General features: G+C 34.6%; 1 protein-coding gene across 4 annotated transcripts in view; it reads left to right on the forward strand.

The window, feature by feature from the left end:
- Positions 1-20,462, forward strand: part of ATOSA (atos homolog A) — a 92,524-nt gene that overhangs the window by 58,089 nt on the left and 13,973 nt on the right. For all 4 annotated transcript variants that reach the window (XM_054565407.1, XM_054565408.1, XM_054565409.1 and 1 more), the window contains 7 exons: positions 1,942-2,126; positions 3,037-3,239; positions 3,557-3,682; positions 4,419-6,267; positions 10,740-10,859; positions 12,873-12,952; positions 13,653-13,761. In XM_054565407.1, coding sequence (XP_054421382.1) covers positions 1,942-2,126; positions 3,037-3,239; positions 3,557-3,682; positions 4,419-6,267; positions 10,740-10,859; positions 12,873-12,952; positions 13,653-13,761 — 2,672 coding nt within the window. The remainder of the gene's footprint in view (positions 1-1,941; positions 2,127-3,036; positions 3,240-3,556; positions 3,683-4,418; positions 6,268-10,739; positions 10,860-12,872; positions 12,953-13,652; positions 13,762-20,462) is intronic.

Genomic DNA, 20,462 nt, shown 5'->3' on the forward strand with positions numbered 1-20,462 from the left:
ACACTATTATAAATCAGAGTGCTATTTCTGGAAACTAATTCTATACCATAAATATTCCAAAACATATTATTAAAATATATGTCAAATACATATTATTTTCATTATTTTATAAACATAATATTAAAGTATGTAAAAGCAAAATTTATAGCCACAATGAAAGAAGACATGTATGGGGTGGTTAAGAACCCAGATTCTAGAGCCAGATTGTATAGGTTGAAATTTCAGTTTTGCTATCTCTTAGCTCAGTGATCTTACACAGGTTACTTAACCTCTCTATGCTTCAGTTTTCTGTAAAATGGTAGTAAGAGTCCTCACCTTCTAGAGCCCTTCCAAAAACTAAATGAAGTTATTATATAGCAAGTACTTAAAACTGGCAATGCCTTGACAATATTACTGTTAGCTTTTATTTTATGTGTTACAAATGGTCTATTTAGGGAAACTTTTCCAAATAAAGGTGGCTTTCAAGGCTCCTTCTTTTCCTGATAAACCTTCTTGAATAGGCATTCTTCATCATACCTTTCAAGGCTGTTTACTGTCTAGCTCCAGTCCTGTCTTTTCTACATTTTCTCTACAAATTTTCTACTCATGTTGCACTTTCTCTCTCATGGTTCTGCTCAAGAACTACATCTTCTGCAAAATTTTACCACTGTTTTCTGAATTTCTTTGGAATATATTAAATGTTACAGTGTGCTATTTGTTTTTAATATCATCTCTGAATCATAAAGTCTTTGAGATGAGGAGATATGTAAAATATAACTCTGTGTCCCTCTGTGACCTAATACAGTGTGGTAGGTACTTAAAGTTATGTGTTGCTTTGCCCTGGCCAGGTGGCTTGGTTGGAGCGTAATCCTGTACACCAACAGGTTGCAGATTCAATTCCCAGTCAGGGCACATACCTCGGTTCTGGGTTTGATCCTCAGTCGGGGCATGTACGGGAGACAACTGACAGATATTTCTCTCTCACATCCAGGTCTTCCCTCTCTCTAACTTATTGACTCCCTTTTTCTCTTTCCTTCTCTCTCGCTACGTGTGTGTGTGTGTGTGTGTGTGTGTGTGTGTCTCAAATCAATAAACATATCCTCAGGCAAGAATTTTTTTTAAATGTGTTATTTAATTGGATAGTACAACAAATTGAATTTTGTGTGTATATGTGTATGCATATTCAACCTGTGAGGCATGTACAGTTTTTGAAAATAAATTGTTTAAAAAATTAAAGCACTTGTGAGAAATTTTAAAATTACCGCACATAAGTAAAAATATCTGCAGGTTAGATTGTTTGGAACAGCATAGTAATAAAAATAAAAAATCACAATTCATATATTGCAATTCAGGCCTGCATCTCCTGCTGGATAATTATAGCATTTCTCCCTCTGAAACTACTACTACTATATAGGAAAGGCTACAAATGATCACATCATAGAATTGGGGCTGCAAGAACAAGGAACTAGTTAAGGAAGGGAGAAGGAAGAAAAGGGAAGAAATCTGCACTTGGATCTGCGTCTTTTTCTAGTATTTAATAATGGTAATAAGACATCTTAAAAAAATATGATGAAAACATTTTAACCTTTGGCTATTGGTGAACTTTTGTGTGTGAAAATTGTTGTACTTGACATCCAAAAACATAATTATTTAGAGACTTAAAAATGTCTTCCTAAAATATTCAGTATTTTAACTGAAGCTTACATAAAACCAATTGATGTCATAATTTTTACCAGCTTTGTCTTAACTGGGATGTTGTATTATTCATCATCTCCTGACTCTGTGTACCTTTTGAATCAAGAGTTTACCATATTTTAATTGCCTCATTTTTATTCTCTTTTCATTCTTTGTTAGCGAGTATTCTTGAATATGGAATGTGACAGTTATTTTAGGCATAAACGATGAGTTTCTTATCAAGAATACATTAAAGTGAAGATTCTTCTTTCTTTTTTTTAATACCAGATACTCTAGATGAATATTTTGAATACGATGCAGAGGAGTTCTTGATCTCTTTGGCCTTGTTAATAACAGAAGGACGAACACCTGAATGTTCTGTAAAAGGTCGCTCAGAAAGTTTCCATTGCCCTCCAGCACAGTCCTGTTACCCAGTAACTACCAAACATGAATGTAGTGACAAGCTGGCCCAGGTAAGAATTGTGTGATGAATACTTTCTGTTTATTTTTTATGTAAACTATATAAATTCTGTCATCACCTTTGTTACACTGCAATTATAATATCCACATTTAAATATAAAATCAGTCTCAGCCATAAAGAAAAAAATCCTAATCCTGGACTATAGCCCATAACCTTGGCTCTTAAACAAGGCTCTTGAAGGCACAGCAGGTAGTTTCACTAATCACCAGACTAGTGGGCAGACAATTTCATACCTGCCTTTTTACACACCAGATATAAGATTATATTTGCTGCTGTAATTCAGCTTTCCTAATTTTTAGAATCTCAGCCCTGGTTCATCGACCTTATGTTCTTGTTTAATAGATTGATGTTAATAATTATTTTCCCCACATTAACCAATTTCCCTCTATATTCCTCTTGAGGATACCTTTTTTTCTATCATCCTAATATTTTTGTATAAAATACTGTTAAAAATACTTTGGTAAGGATATTTCTCCCAGTTAGTTTCTTAAATATAGTCTAAAATTGTAAACTTTCAAAATCTTGTATATGGTGAGCATTTAATGAAAAGGAGTTTTTTTAATATTTTGGTCTTCACTTAAAATGAATCTCCTCTGTAATGATGATGTAATTAACAAACTAGGCAAGGCTGGGCCACCTTGCCATAGAGCAGAGATAACTGCCCAAGAAAGTTAGTCAACACATCGTAAGTGTTGTTTAATACTAATCCTTGCACTTAAGAATTCACTGTGAATTCATTGTTTAATGAGGAAACCTACTTGTAAATGGAGGAGTCTAAGCAAGTTCTACAACTGATGACTCATTTCTCGTACAGTGTGTACTTTACCATTATAATTTTCAAATTAAAATATAAAATTGTGGGGGTTATTGAGACATTTTACTTATATTCATTTTCTCTTAAGTGTCGCCAAGCCAGACGAACCAGGTCTGAGGTCGCATTGTTGTGGAAGAATAACCTTCCAATCATGGTAGAAGTTATGCTCCTGCCAGACTGCTGCTACAGCGATGATGGACCCACCACAGATGGGATTGATCTCAACGATCCTGCAATTAAGCAAGATGCATTATTATTAGAAAGATGGGTATTGGAGCCAGTTCCTCGACAGTAAGTTGTAGAACTGAGTTTGAAGTTGTTCTTGGTAAATCTGGTTTTCCACAACTTTTTATAAATTATTTTAATAATATATCCTATTTTAGAATCCCTTTATTTATGTAGTAAAATCTAGATATTTAGTACTGATAAGACTTTAAGTGACACTGGTAAATCCATTCCTACACTGTTAAAAGTAGATATCCTAAGTGATACATTCATTTCAGTTTCTATCTTTCTAAAATTCAGGCATTTTGTACTTGCTGGTATTTAGATGATTCTTTCTTTCTCTCTCTCTCTCTCTCTTTTTTTTTTTTTTTTACTTTCCTTAGAAATGGCGATCGATTTATTGAAGAGAAGACTCTTCTATTGGCTGTCCGTTCATTTGTGTTTTTTTCTCAGTTGAGTGCTTGGCTGAGTGTTTCTCATGGTGCTATTCCACGAAATATTCTTTACAGGTATGTGTAGGCACAAAAAGGACTACATATTCAACTACATTGGTTAGCTACTGAATGATATTTTACCTTTTAAGTATATTTCCTTCATTTCTACATATAAGGAGATAAGATTTACTCACATTTTTCTCAAAACAAGTTAGAAAAATGTAGATGTGAGTAAGTATGAATTTTATTTCTTGATTTAAATTTAGTGTGGAATAGTTTTCAGAGAACTTGTATGCTTACTTTATAGAACCAACAATGGACTTAGTGCTGCCATAATAAATAAAGTAGAAAAACTTTTTAGGCTGCTGAATTTCCATAATGGTAGACTTAATTTTTGACATTTTAATAACTATACACATACAAACTGCTGACCTATCTAAATGTCTCTTTAGGTAGGTGGCCATGAGATAGCTATTTCTTAGTCACCTTCCACAACAGAATTTGCTGAATCCATTTATTTAGTGGCAAGTACAAAGTCCTTTTATTCTGTTTTGACAAGTACTTTGAAATTATAATATTCTTGAGTTTTAATGCTTACATGTTTTAGGGTTCTTAAAAAGATCATAATCTGTTAGACTTCATATGTTGGTATTATCAGAATAACTTGCATAGCAAAATAGCTAAAAGTAAAATCTCAATAGTAATTAATGCAAAGATAAGGCTATGACTGTTTAAAATTTTTAAAAATAATATACAGGAATGATACATATTTTATAACCCATTGATTCCATATTTTGCTCTGTAATTCTAGAATCAGTGCTGCTGATGTAGACCTACAGTGGAATTTTTCACAGACTCCAATTGAACATGTGTTTCCTGTTCCCAATGTCTCTCACAATGTGGCCTTGAAAGTCAGCGTTCAGTCCTTGCCCAGACAATCTAATTACCCAGTTTTGACATGTAGTATTCACAGTAATATTGGCCTTTATGAGAAAAAAATTCAAGAACATGAACTAAAGGCCCATCAGCATCGCAATTCTAATGAAGCAGAACAGTGTAGTACAAACAGTTTACAGCGTCTGTGTAGCAAACAAACTTGGACCATGGCACCCGAAAGCGTATTGCATGCAAAAAATGGCACACCTCCAGAATATACTGCAGCTGTCAAAAATGGCAAACTACATCCAGGCACTGGCAGACAATCTGACTATGGAACTTGTCAAGCCAACATTCTGGGCTTCGGTGGTAAAGGAGATAAAAAGTCACATGAAACATCAGTAAGAACTTTAAAATCATTTTCAATGATTGATTCCAGTGTCTGTAGTCATCAGAGTTCCTGGCAGTCAGTTGGTGAGACTAATCCTTTAATAGACTCTTTAATTCAGGATCGACAAGAAGTTATTGCAAGAATTGCTCAGCATTTGATTCATTGTGATCCAAGCAGCTCACATGTTTCTGGACATGCATTTAATACCCAAGACTCTAGTTCACTGAATTCAAAACTTTTCCGGGTTTCACAAGAAAATGAAAATGTGAGGAAACTCAAAGAAACTTTCTCTATTTCATTTGGTAGTCCAGAGCTTGCATCCTCAGAAGATACCAATGAGGGGAAAATCCGAGTAAAACCAGAAATTCCCCGAAGTGAAACTTGCACTTCTAATCGTTTTTATTCTCATCGGTCTGTTGGTGAGACTAACCCTTTAATAGGCTCATTACTCCAGGAGCGGCAAGATGTTATTGCAAGGATTGCTCAGCACTTGGAGCATATAGATCCAACAGCGTCACATATGCCCTCACAATCATTCAACATGCGTGACTCGACTTTGGTTCCTTCTAAAGTGTTTAGGAGTTCATATGAAGACAAAAATTTGCTGAAGAAAAACAAGGGTGACACTTCTGTTTCCATTTCTAATACAAAACTTTCCTTATTAGAAGACTGCAGTGAAGGGGAAAACTTAATACATACTAAATATTTTAGTCCTTTTAAATGCAATAGTAAAGTCAAGTCCTCTTTGAAACCTCAAATAAGAAGAAATTTGTACCAGGACAATCCTAGTGAAGTCATCCAAAGTACATTTCAAAGCATACAGAACAGAGCCAGTAGCTTATTGGCTCCCTCAGATATGTCTCATTGCAAAGAAAATAACTTAGATTTGACAATCAGATTGGAAAATACTCTCTCTGAGTGTCAATTTAAAGAGCAAGAAATTATCAATGGAAATGATAAACGGTATTCAAATTGCAACAGTATTGACAAACAGATTTGCACAGATAATTTTAAGGAAAAAACAATAAAAAATGAAAATTGTAATCCAGAATCTTTTAACAATCACCAATTTGATAATTCCAAAACTAATGACTCAAAAATAAAAATTACTACATTGGAAGTGTCTGGATATTTGAACAAACATGAAAGCAACTGTTCAAATAAAGACTCCAAAAGGCCTACAACGTGTGAGCAAAATATGCAACTTAATAGCATAGAAAATTATCTCAATAAAGACAATGAAGGTTTCAAATGCAAAAAGCCAGGCCAATTAAAAAATGAACAGGATAAGAAAGAAGATCCAATTGATGAAAGATTTCAGAAGTGTTCTCAGAGAGAGAGCATAAAAGACTGTTTATCTACATGTGAACGACTGAAAAATACAGAGGTGTTGGTAAGTAATGTATTCCAAATATAATTCTTAAACACCTGTTATAGTTTGAATTTTGTTTACAGGAAGTTTAGTTATTAAGGCTCTAGGTGCCCATTATTTATAGAACATGCAGTCTGATACAATAAACCTGCTCTTGAACTAGTATTAATATCCTTGGAAATAGCCCACTCACTTAAGAGCAAATGCTAGGTAAATTCTTCCTGTTGCCATTTTTTGTTTATTTCAGTTTTATGAACAATTGCTGGAGAGTAAATCACAGTCAGAAGTAAAATTTATTTTAATTTAATGTATTATTAGTTGTTCTGGCAGTGTACCCATTGTGTTACGCCACTGCTCAGATAAGGATTTTAGGAATATCTATAGTGAAATAACTAGGCTCTTGGTCAAAATACCTGGGTTCCATTCTTGACTTCACAGTTGGTCCTTGAGTGACCCTGAATAAGTCACATAACTTCTAAAAACCTCAGACACCTTAATTTTAGTTTTTTAATTATATTTTATTAATTATGCTACTACAGTTGTCCTAATTTTCCCTCTTTGCTCCCCTCCATAAAGCATCCCCCACTCCCTCAGGCAATGCCCACACCATTGTTCATGTCCCTGGGTCATGCATATAAGTTATTTGGCTACTCCAATTCCTGTACTTTACTTTACATCCCCCTGGATATTCTATAACTACCTCTTTCTACTTCTAAATCCCCTCTCCACCCATTCCCCCACATCCCCCTCCCATATGGCAACCCTCAAAACCCTCCATATCCATGATTCTGACTTTGTTCTTGTTTGCTTAGTTTGTTTTTTAGATTCAATTGCTGATATGTATTTATTACCATTTTATTGTTCATAGTTTTTATCTTCTTTTTCTCAAATAAGTCCCCTTAACATTTCATATAATAATGGTTTGATGATGGATTCCTTAATTTTTTTTCTTGTCTTGGAAGCTCTTTATCTGCGCTTTGATTCTAAATGATAGCTTTGCTGGGTAGAGCAATCTTGGCTATAGGTGCCTGCTTTTCATGACTGAATATTTCTTGCCAGTCCCTTCTAGCCTGCAAAGTTTCTTTTGAGAAATCAGCTGACAGTCTTATAGGAACTCCTCTATAGGTAACTAACTTCTTTTCTCTTGCTGCTTTTAAGATTCTCTATCTTTAACCTTTGGCCTTTTAATAATGATGTGTCTTGGAGTGGGCCTCTTTGTGTCCATCTTGTTTGGGATCTCTGTGCTTCTTGGACTTGCATGTCTATTTCCTTCACCAAATTAGGGAAATTTTCTTTCATTATCTTTTCAAATAAATTTCCAATTTCATGCTCTTTTCTTCTGGCACCCCTGTGATGCAAATGTTGGATAGGTTGAGGTTGTCCCAGAGGCTGCCTACACTATCCTCACTCTTTTTGGGGGGAAGGGGTTCTCCTTTCTGTTCCGATTGTTTTTTGCTTCCCTGTGTTCCAAATAATTGATTTGATTCTTTGACTTCATTCACTCTACTGTTGTTTCCCTGTAAATTGTTCTCTATTTCAATTAGTGAACCTTCATTTCTGACTGGATCTTTTTTATTCTGTTGAGGTCCTCACTAAGTTTCTTGAGCATCCTTATAACAAGTATTTTGAACTGTATATCTGATAGATTGCTTATCTCCATTTTGTTTAGTTCTTTTCCTAAAGTTTTGTTCTGTTCTTTCTTTTGGGCCATGTTTCTTTGTCTCCTCATTTTGGCAACCTCCCTGTGTTTGTTTCTATTAGGTAGAGCTGCTGTGATTCCCTGTCTTGGTAGTGTGTCCTCTGTAGTGTCTTATAGGACCCAGTGGCACAGCCTCCCCATTACCCAAGCTGGGTACTTAAGGTGTGCTTTTTGTATGGACTGAGTACACCCTCCTCATGTAGTTGGGCCTTGATTGATGTTACCAAGACAATGAGAGGGATTTACCCAGGCCAGTCAGCTGCAAGGACTGGCTGTGACCACTGACTACCAACCTCCATCCTCCTTGGAGGATCAGTTGTGCAGTGGGCAAGGTGGTGATAACCCATCGTGGTCTGTAGCTGTCCACTGGGTCATAGGCTCTGGGTTTCCAAGGTGATGCAGGCCACGGTCAGTCCATACCTATGTTTTGCCGTGAACCACCCTGCCTGAGCTATGAAGCAGTCTGAGATGGCAGCTATTGTGCTGGGCTTGGAGATTCCCAGGCAAAGCCAAGCTGTGAACCTAGGCTGCCTGCTGCTAGTGCTGGGGCTGGGGCCACTTAGCTAGAGGTACTGGGACTAGGGGCTCACTGAGACAGCCGGTGCTTGTTTGAGAGGATTTAGGAAACTGTGAAGCATGAATCAAGATCAACCATTCGTATGGAAAACAGCTTGGGTTGGCCCATTATTTGGGTGGGAAGGAGTCTCAGGGGGTCTCCAGGGCAGGGTAAACAGTATTAACCAAGTTGATGGATTCTCAGATACAGCATTGGCCCAGCAGCTCTGTTGTTCTGTGCGGGGGGGGGGGGGGGGAGGTTCATAAAAGAGACAGTGGCCTCTGCCCACCTTTCTGTCTGAGAGAAAGCTGTCCCCCAGCTCTCACCTTGATGCCAGACACTTCACTTCCTCCCTGTATGCCACTGGTGCCTTTCAAGATGCTACCTTGGTGCTGGAGCTCAGACGTAGTGAACCTGCATAAGTCCGTGTGTGGGTTTTTTAGGGGCAACTGCTTGGCACTCCAGAAGCTTCTTTCAGCAGCTCAACCCCTGCTGTTCTTTGCAGCCAGAGGTTATGGGGACTTAATCTTCCTGGCACTGTAACCCTGGGCTGGAGGTCCTGGTGTGGGGCTAGGACTCCTTGCTCCTGAGATAACCCTCCTGAATTTTTATCCACCACACGCAGGTGCGTGACCAGCCTGTTCCGTGTCTCTGTCCCTTCTGCCAATCTGGATGGATGAGATTTATTTAGTTCTTTATTTGTCATACTTCCATTCAACTCGATTTATGATGATTCTGAGTGATGGTTGTTCTGTATTTTAGCTGTAATTTTGATGTGGTTGTGTGAGGAGGCAATTCTAATTTACCACTGCCGCCATCTTGACCAGAAGCTCAGACTCCTTAATTTTAAAATAAGAATGATAAGTCTCTTTTGCCTATCTCAGAGTTGTGGTAACAATCAAACAATATATTTTAAAATATTTTGTAAACCTATAATGCACTACATAAATAAAAGATTTATTTCCATTTTATTTGACTTTTCACCAAACCACTTTTTAACTTTAGAACATTGTTATTAGGCTCAAATTTTATGTATTTCTCAAAGTAATTTCACAAATTTGTATTTTTATAACATGAAAAACTTTATTCAAACCTGAATGACCTTAGTTTATCTTCTCTATTACTTATATTTGTTTTGCTGGACATGAGATTTTTTTAAGTCGTGTCAGGTTTCCAATTTATATTTTTTTAGCAGAAGATCTCATCTCTATAACATATGGCTTTAATCAAATAGTAGTTTCTAATTTCTTAAAATTATAATTTTGTCACAAAAACCTATCCTGGCCTTAAGAATATCAGTTTTCATGATCCTTTCTGGAACCTAATAGGGAGGCTCACATTGACCATGGTATTTTTCAGACACTAAGATTCATTTTTTTCATACAACTTGTTAAAATTTAATCATACAGCATTTACTATGTGCTCAGGCACTCTTCTGAGTATTTTACGCATGTTGGCTTGCTTAATTCTTCCACTTCACTATGAGGTATTATGTTCTATTATAAACTCCAGTTTACAAACGAGAGACCTAGGCCCAGGGAAGTTAAGTAACTTGCCCGAGGTCATAAAGCTAGTAAGTGGTAGAGCTAGGATCCAAATTAGACTTCTGATTTTTATTCATGTGTTTTTTTGAATTTCTGATCCTTGGGTATAAATTTACCTGCATTTTTAAGAATTAGCCTATTTTCTGTATCACTTCAAAAATATGGTACTGTGACCGCATTAGATATATTTTTAAATCATGTTTATTATATTGCTGTATCATGCCCCCACCAAACTATATCCTCTGATAAGCTTCTGTACATTGACATAGTTTTATATTATAGGATATTATGCTATTTTTTGTACCTGTCAGTACATTTTTCTTTACAAATGAAAAGAACTATTAGCTAACTAGATGCTAGAATTTGAGTATATGACCATATTTTGTTAAGATATTTGAACATACTTTCTTTAGAATACTTGAGTTTATTCAGCATCTCAGAAAAAAGCTTTTTTTTTTTCCCAGTATATGTGTGTGTATGTGGAGGGCGGGTGTAGAGATATAGATATATAGATCATTAGCTTTACCACCAAGAATGTAATACCTCAGTACATATTAGAATTAAGTCTAAGGGGGGATGGGTGTAGGTAGAAGAGGGTATAAGGAGGATAAATGGCAATGGAAAAAAATACAATAAAAAAGAAATAAGTTTAAGACTAAAAACATATTACTATTAATTCGAATTCTTTTCCCAGCAGAGGACTGTACCGCTGAAACATTCAAATGTCTGGCGGAAACATAATTTTCATTCCTTAGATGGAACCTCAACCAGAGCCTTTCATCCTCGGACTGGATTGCCTCTTCTTTCAAGTCCTGTAAGTATTTTTTTCTCTTATCCCATATTTAGAACTTGAAGATATCTAAAATGTTTGCATATCATTTATCAGCATCATTCTGATGTAAAAAACATTATAGACTTCTTTTTAGTATGGAGGATTGAGCTGATAACAGAAAACCCCCTTCTTCTTCCCATAGAAAACATAGAAATCCTGGATAAAACATAACAACTTGTAAATACATAACATAGTGTAAGAGCAAGAAAGATAAACCTCTGAATACTAATTTGGGCAAATTATGGCCTGCTAGGTAGAATATCTGATCTTAAGACTGTACTAGGGTTTAATGCTCCTGCTGGAATAGGAGTCAAGGCTGCAAGTCTGCTCCAGTCACAGTTGGGACCTAAAAACCAAACTTTTCATAAAACTAGAAATGGGCAAACTACCCTTATAGAAGTGGGATAGGAGGGAAAAATTCACCTATTTACTTAAGGGTACAACAGGGAGGTATAGAGTGGGTGGGAAAAGAGCCCCTAAAAGAATTTTGACTTAAACCTAAGCTACCCATGACAGGAATTCTGAATTTGTGCTATGAGGTTCAGAAACATCTAGCTAAGAAATAACCATAAACTAAGTTGAAACCTGTGAAATCCATTGAGTCCCAGCAGAAGAGCCATGAAACTATCTCACATCTAAAACCCACAGCACCAAGGATTTATTTTCATGGAAAATAACTCTTGCTGAAGATAATCTCAGAGGAAAAACATTACAAAGCACTTTAAAGAATCAGGAGCAAGAAGTGGGAGAATTCACATTTAGTAATTCTGTTGTCAGAGAAACCTGAAAGCAAGTAAAAAATAATTTGTTTAAAATGTTCTAAGATATAAATGAAAGACAGGAGATTTAAGATGAAAGAACATGTGGATTTGTAAAAAAACTAAATAGGAATTCTAAATGTGAAAATGTTATAATTGAAGTATACACACAATGTACATACACATATAGATGGATTAAATAGACTAGAATTACCTGACTAGAGATGTAGTGAATGGATTAGACAGATATTAAGAAAGCACTTAGAATAATGTTCAGAAAGGGAGCAAGATGGTAAAATATGCAAGAGCCATGGAGGATGAAATGTGGTGCTTAGTCTAAGCCTAGTAGAAATGCCAAAAGGAGGACTAGATGCAATAAGGAAAATGCAGTATTAGAAGAAATCAAGGTAGAGACTTTTGCAGACTTGAAGAAGAAGAGTTTACATAGAAAATGTCATAGTTAGTGCCAACTACAAAAAATAGCATGGTGTACTTACATAACTCTCAAAAATATTGAGGATATTTAGACTTTCAGTAGCATCTGTTTTTTCTTAGTCACCACTTATACTAATCACTCAAGTTACTTATATACGTACTTAATATTTAATTCTGGAGACATCTGCCTAATTTGCATGTTGTATATGGTTTTACCTTAATTTACACTTGGATTTTTCATATTTAGGATATTTGAGCTAGATGGTGGTTTGTCCTAAATATAATTTGGTTCTTCAAACTCAAGAGTGTAGTATTTTTCAAATCTACTGGTTGTGAAGCCCCAGGGTTCTTGGAAATGTGTAGTGTAGTAGGGATGGGCAAAGGGGCAACACAGCTGGTTGGACCCCAGGCTCCCATTGCCATTTAATTCTATTTTTCCTTTTTATTTTAAAGTTATATATCTTATATTTCTGCTCCCAAAATATGCAAGTATATAAAGTAAAAACTTCTTACTATATATTGGGATTCTATGTAAGATTTGGGTTTAGAAAAAACTGGGTTTGCTTTTTAAAAAAAATCCAAACCTAGTAAAAGTGCCTTTATTAATCCTGTTTTTTCCATACTAGTTAATAAAATAAGAACATTAAAACAATATGTAATAAATAACATGATTTTAAGTAAGCTGTTAGAGGAAAAGTTTATTATTTTTAAGATACAATTAGCTTTCATTTGAGAAAGTATTGTATCAATTCAAGAAAAAATTAGTCTTTATAAATTTTGCAAATGATTATTTTGACTTTAGGTTCCTCAAAGAAAGACACAATCAGGTTGCTTTGATTTGGATTCTTCATTACTGCATCTGAAAAGCTTATCATCTAAAAGGTATTTATCTTAAAATTTATTTGTGTACATGAAATAGTATTACACAAAATTCTGACCTTTTATAATAAATGTTGGCTCTAAATATAAAAATTTTTACAGGAATCTTATTTTCCAATTGGTTTCCGTTTTCAATGTTTTCTTGCACACATTCAGCTATTAAGGATGAATTAGGGAGAAATTAATACTACATATTGTCATCATAACACACAAACCCTTAACATTGGTTTTAACATTTAGGCAGGTTTATATATTTCTGGTCACTCACCTTCTCTTTTGCCCTATACCCCTTTGAAAAAAAAGCCTCAGCATTTGTTCCACATTGATATATAATACTGTCATTCTTTAGTCACATAATTTTGCTTCGTATTCTCATTTTTAACTGAAAGTGAAGACTGATATAGGAAACTAAATCATTATATGTTTCCAGTAGTAGATACCACCATGTGGTATATTATAAATTCCACCATGAAACCTTCCTAGATGTTACATGTATTTTCTTTATCAAATATAATTCTTTAACAATGATTATAAAATCTAATCAAGAATATTAAACTAAATATTTTATATCTTAAAATTTGTTTAGATTAATTTTTATTACGGTAGTTTAAGTAAAATGAATCAGATTATCTTAATTTAGTGCAAAAGTAAAAGAAAATATTGTAGTTAATATGTCCATTTGTTGATTTTATTTTTTTATTAGCCCCCGGCCATGTTTAAACATTGAAGATGATCCAGAAATTCATGAAAAACCATTTCTGAGTTCTAGTGCTCCACCTATAACAAGTCTTAGTCTCCTAGGAAATTTTGAGGTATGTTTGTTTTTTTTTAAACTATTTCAGAGTTGAAGTTTCTTAAGCTGGATCCAGGGTGTAATTGATGTCATTTATTTATGAAAGGGAAATAAATAAATGCGTTCTATTTTTTCAAAGTCTGGAAATTGTCTTCTTTCTTTAATTTTTCTTTGTCCTTTTCCCTTTCCCTCCTCTATTCACGAAAAGTGAAGTTGGGAAAGTTGTTAGCAATGACATTTTAGGATTGGGTTGCTTGTAAAGGAGACAGAGGACTTAGATGAAATCAGGTTGGATTGAGGTATCTGTTACTCTAGCTGCAGGAGAGACTTGACTCTCCTTCTTAGCTGATAAAATTGGCTCTGATACACGGGAAGGATGATATTGTGCTGATAGTAGCCCCTTCATGATCAAGGAGGTTGAATTTTAAAAATCAAATGATTCTGCCCTGACCTGTGTGGCTGAATTGGTTGGGCATTGTCACATAAAGCAAAAGGTCACAGGGCAGATGCCTGGGTAGCAGGTTCAGCCCCTGGTCCAACACATGTGGCACAAACGAGAGACAGCAGTTTGATGATTCTCTCACTCTCACATCCACGTTTCTCTCCCTCTGTTTCTCCTTTCACTCTAAAAAAAGAAAATAAAATATTTGAAAACAGTAATCTAAAATAAAATATTCTTTATACTGTATTTGTGATTTCTCTGTAGATCTGAATCTATTCTAAAATAAGATTTTTTAAAATAATATTTTATTTATTTATTTATAAAGAGGGGAAGGGAGAGAGGAAGAGAGGGAGAGAAACATCAGTATGTGGTTTCCTCTCATGTGCCCCATACTGGGTACCTGGCCCACAACCCAGGCATGTGCCCTACACTGGAAATCGAACCAGTGGCCCTTTGGTTCACAGGACAATGCTCAATCCATTGAGCCACACCAGCTAGGGCTAAGATTTTTTTTTTTTAAATCACATGGTCTCTGGTACATGTGCTACTTTATTTAACACAGATATTTCTACTTGGGACCAAGTGTACTACTAGGGGTTTAGTTGTCATTAATTAGAAAACAACCTTAAACATGAACTTGTTGATTACATTTAAAATGCTATTTTAATTGGTGAATTTTTTGGAAAATAACTTGAAATTTGTAATTTTAATTTAAATAGCCTTACCAGAGTTATGGTGGTTTGCTATATTAACGGTGTGCATTATTCAAGATAATATTTTAATATTTAGGTGATTTTTCAAAGTTTTAGTGGCAACAAAAGAAAATACATTTTATGGTAAATTGATCTCTTTTCCTTCACTGTCAAGGTACTATATTAGTTCAGAGATGAGGCTCTCTAATCTTCTTTGTCATCAATTTAAAATTATATAAGGCTATTGTGAGGGTCGGGCCCTCTGCAACCTTTGTATTACAAAAACATTTATGAGGGGGAAAAAGAGAGGTTTGATATGCAAAAATCCCAAGAAAGGAAGGTGGCTAGAAGAACAATACACTGTTCTTTTCACAGGATTCTGTGTAGGCATGCATGTATCTTCACTTTACTAGAAAAACACAGAGAAGTTCTGTGACTGTCCAACTCATAGGTCCTCTTTAATTCATAATGAATTAAATCCTCCCAACAATAAATCACTGAAGGTATTCATTCTACTTAGTGCATTTGACTCTCTATGGCAGTTTTTAACAGGTGAAAGGATAGATTTGAATTACTAAACTGACACATTGGTCTTGAAACAGGGCAAAGTCTTACCCTGCAGAATTGTTGAGGTGAAATCAACAATGTTCTGACATTATTTGTGGGGCTTCAGGTGTAGTTTAGAAACACATCGACCAGAGTAGAAGGCTGTCTGTCTGAGTTTTGAAGCTGGTTACTTTTTCATGCTACCATTTAGAGTTTTCTATCTGATAAGAGGTTAATATCCAAAATATATAAAGAACTCATATAACTCAATAGCAAAAAAAAATTTTTTTTATTAGAGTTTTCTACTCAAAACCTTGTCTTCATCCATTCCACTCATCTGTCCTGTGAATCTCTTCTTCCATCAATTCAGTCCAGCACAATACTGACAGCAATAATTTTTTCCTGTATAAGGGAGTCCCGGTAATTTCTATCACTATAAAATAGCTTGCATTTTCTAAAATTTTACATAAGTAGAGTCATTCAGTAGTTAATCTTGGCGGGGCGAGGGGAAGGTTAGGGGTTTCTTTCACTCACCATTATTATTTTGAAGTTATGTGTGTTGTCCTGTGTATCAAGAGTTTGTTTCTCATATATCAAGGACTCGTGGACAAAACTGAAGTGGGGAAAGATTGAGGGAGGGAGTTGGGGGAGGGGGGCAGAGGAAAGTGGTGGGGGGAAGGCAGAGACAAATGTATTTGAACAAACAAATAAATACATTTTTTTAAAAAGTACAAAAAAAAGAGAGTTTGTTTCTTTTTATTGCTGTTATATGGATATACCACAGTTGGTTTATTGATTCACCTGATTCTAAACATTTGGGTCATCTCCAGTTTTAGGCTATTACAAATAAAACTGCTATGAATATTCATGTTTTTGTGTGGACATAAGTTTTCATATTGTTTGAGTAACTACCTAGGAGTAGAATACCTGGGTAGTTAACACTATTTTTAATTCCCAAGTAATGTATGCATATTCTAGTTCCTCCAAGTCCTTGCCAACATTTGCAATGGTCAGTCTTTGTCTTTTTTTTCTTTTTTTTCACCTAAAGTTGGGTTTACATGAGTTTCCTTAAGGCCAAAGTGTATTATCTGCATTTGGGTTCCATGTAATTTTCTTATATCCTTTTTTTTTAAATTTGATGTTTCGATTACAGTTTACATTCAATAGTATTTTGTATTAGTTTCAGATGCACAGCATAGTATTTAGACAGTCATAAGCTTTAGAAAGTGTTCCCCAGATATTTCCAGTACCCACTTGACACTATACATAGTTATTACAATATTATTGACTACATTTCTTACGATGTAATTTACATTCCCATGACTATTTTGTAATTACCAATTTGTACTTCACCTTTTTTTGCCCAGTCCCCCCACCCCTTTCCCTCTAGCATCATTCAGTCTGTTCTCTGTATCTGTGATTCTGTTTATTTTGTTTGTTTATTTTGTTCTTTAGATTCCACTTATAAGTGAAATCATATGGTATATCAATGGTCAGTCTTTTTATTTTAGCCATTCTAGTGCATGTGTAGTGTTGTACTATAGTTTTAATTTATATTTCCTTAATAACTAATACTATTGAGCTTCCTTTCTGTGATTTATAATTTAACTCTGCTTTCCCAAATAAATACATATGTTTTCCAAATATTTTATGCAAATCTGAAGCTTAGATTTACATCTTTGTAACAGTCTTTTGACTTTACTTTTGTTCATGTCCAATTTATTATTTTCTTTATGGATCTTGATTTTTGACATCATATCTAAAAAACTTTTGCCTAACTCAAGTCTTCTCAACCTTAGCATTATTGATATTCGAGCCAGATAATTCTTTCTTATGTGATCTGTCTCATGCATTGTAGGATGGTTAGGAGAATCTTTGGCCTCTACCCACTGGATTCCAGTAGCACTCCCCCCTCCACAGTTGAAACAGCCAAAAATATCTCAAAACTTTGACATACTGGCCTAACCCAAGGTCACAAAATTTTTCTTCTATATTTTCTTCTAGACGTTCTATCATTATAGTCCTTATATTTAGATCTGTGATCTATTTTGAGTCAATATTTGTGTGTGATATTAAGTGTGCAGTCAAGTTAATGTTCATGATATGAATGTCCAATAATACTAGTTTTGGAATCAAGTAATGTGAGGTCTCTAATTTGTTGTTCTTTTCAAAATTGCTTTACCTATTCCAGATGCTTTACTTCATGTAAATTTTAGAATTAGCTTGTTTGTATCTACCAAAAAGCCTGCTGAATTTCGTTTGAGTTGCATGGATAGAGATCATCTTGTGACATGAACACAACGGGGGACCCAGAAAAAAAATGGAATTATCTCCGGAGGGTGAGCCCTTTGTAGTACAGGCTTTGAAGACTCTTTCAACATGTTTCATCATGGGTGATTTACCACACCAAGTATTCAGCAGTTTTTGACCAAGAATGATATGACACCCATATACCACCTTCCCTATTTACCCGTTCTCGCCCCAAGAAACAATTTTTTTTTGTTCCCTCTCAATATGAAAAAAGGCACCAGAGGGAATTGTTTTGCCGATGTGAAAGAGGTAAAACAAATATGATAGAAGCACTAAAGGCATCAAAATTGCATAGTTCAAAAACTGTTATGAGCAGGCAGAAAAATGTCTCAATAAGTGTATTGCATCAAATGAAGAGTACTTTGAAGGTGACTGAAGTTTAAACATGTAAGAATAAATACACAATATTTTATAAGTAAATTCTGGATTTTTTGGGTCCCAGTTTCTTTCATCAGTGTTGTATACTTTTCAGCATACAGATCTTAGACATATTTTTGTAGCTTTACATGTAAATATTTCATGTTTTCTACTGATACTCTAAATTATTCTTTAGAAGTTTTAAATTCCCAATTCTTTTTTTTAAGTCTTTAAACCACTTTGTGTTTATTTTTGTATATGGTGGAAGAAATTAGTCTAGTCTTATCTTTTTCGCATGTAGCTGTCTAGTTTTCCCAGCATCATTTATTGAAGAGGCTGTCTTTATACCATTGTACACTCTTGCTTCCTTTGTTGTAGATTAATTAACCATATATATGCAGATTTATTTTTGGGCTTTCTATTCTGTTTCATTGAGCTGTATATCTGTTTTTAGGCCAGTACCATGTTGTTTTGATTACTATAGCCTTATAGTATAGTTTGATAATCAGGTAACATGATACCTCCAACTTTGTTCTTTCTCAAGATTGCTGTGGCTATTCAGGGTCTTTTGTGATTCCATAATAAATTTTAGTATTATTTGTTCTAGTTCTGTGAAAAATACCATTGGTATTTTGATAGGAATTACATTGATTCTGTAGATTGCTTTGGGTAATATGGGCATTTGAAAGATAATTCCTCCAAATCATGAGATTGTATTGATATCTTCTTCAATTCCTTCAGCAATATCTACCAGTTTTCTGAGACAGGCTTTTCACCTCTTTGGCTAAATTTATTCCTAGGTATTTTATTCTTTTTGATGCAACTATAAAATGGGATTGTTTTTTAATTTCTCTTTTTGATAGTTTTTATTGGTGTATGAAATGCCACTGATTTCTGAATATTAATTTTGTATCCTGCAATTTTACTGGATTCATTGACCAGTTCTAATAGTTTTTTTGGTGATATCTTAAGGGTTCTGTGTATGTAGTATCATATCTATGAATGATAATTGTTTTATTTCTCTCTTTCCAATTTGGATGCCTTTGATTTTTTTTCTTGTCTGACTGCTATGAGATAATTCTCATTTCCCTACAGCTACATAGTGTTCCAATATGTGGATCTACCATGGTTTATTTTACTAGGTTCCTACTGGAGGACATTTATTTTCAACCATTTGCTATTATAAATTATGCTGTAATGAATAGCTTATGTGTATATTGTACTATTTTTACTGGTATATCTTTGGGATACATTCCTAGAAGTAAGATTGCTGGATCAAAGTATAAAATGCATATGTAATTTTGTTAAATATTACCAAGTTCCCCTCCATCAGCTTTGAAAAATTGTGTATTCTCACCGACTAGTATATACTAGATTTCCTGATTCCCCACAGCCTCATCAATCATGCACATCAACAAACTTAGATGGTTATCAGTCTAAGTGACAAATACAGTCTTTGTACAGTTTGAATTTGCATTACTTCTTTTATAAAATATATTGAGAACTTTTTCACATATGTAAGGACTATTTGCATATCTCCTCTTTGCTCATGTCTGTTGGTCATTTTTCCTATAAAGTGGTTGGTCTTTTACGTCCGTGCTTTTGAAGTTCTTTATGTATCATGAATACATAATACAGAGATAGTAACCTTTTATTTGTCTTACAAGTTGAAAACTTTTTTTTTGGTTTGTCATTTCTCTTTTTACTTCGCTCATGTCTTTATTAAGTTCCCAATTTTCATACCTGTATATTAAAATGTAAGTGATTATATATGTTTATCTATATACATATGTGTATCTATGAATGTATATGTATATATGCATATATAATCACCTTACGACCTTGCTCATCTTGCTTATTAATTTTATTGATTATTTTTTTAGACTTTTTGAGATTATTTTAGATAGATGCTCATATCAGCTCATATCATCTACCAGTAGGGACGATTTTATTTCTTACTTTGTTATCTATATTCCATTTATTTCCTTTTCTTGTTGTTTTGCACTGAATAGAGTCTAGAATCCATGTTACTATAATTTAAAGTCACAAAACTCTGAATAAAGTCAGAAACTACTATAGATCATCGGCCTTTTTCATAAGCTTTTTTGTATGTGCTTATCCTGTTTTATACATCTGTAGAATATTTGTTTCTACAAAATAAATAAATTTTTATTTATTTTTAGAGAGGTAGGAAGATAGGGAGAAAAAGAGGAAGAGAAACAACAATGTTAGAGAGATGTTGATTTGTTGCTTCTTGTATGCACCCCCAACCGGGGACAAAACCCACCATCTACATATGTGTCCTGACCAGGAATCGAACGGGTGACCTTTCGCTTTGAGGGACGACATCCAACCAACTCAGCCACACCAGTG

The sequence above is a fragment of the Pteronotus mesoamericanus genome, unplaced genomic scaffold (genome assembly GCF_021234165.1).
Source record: "Pteronotus mesoamericanus isolate MK-2021 breed Mesoamerican mustached bat unplaced genomic scaffold, CSHL_Meso_final contig_164, whole genome shotgun sequence".
Classification (NCBI taxonomy): domain Eukaryota; kingdom Metazoa; phylum Chordata; class Mammalia; order Chiroptera; family Mormoopidae; genus Pteronotus; species Pteronotus mesoamericanus.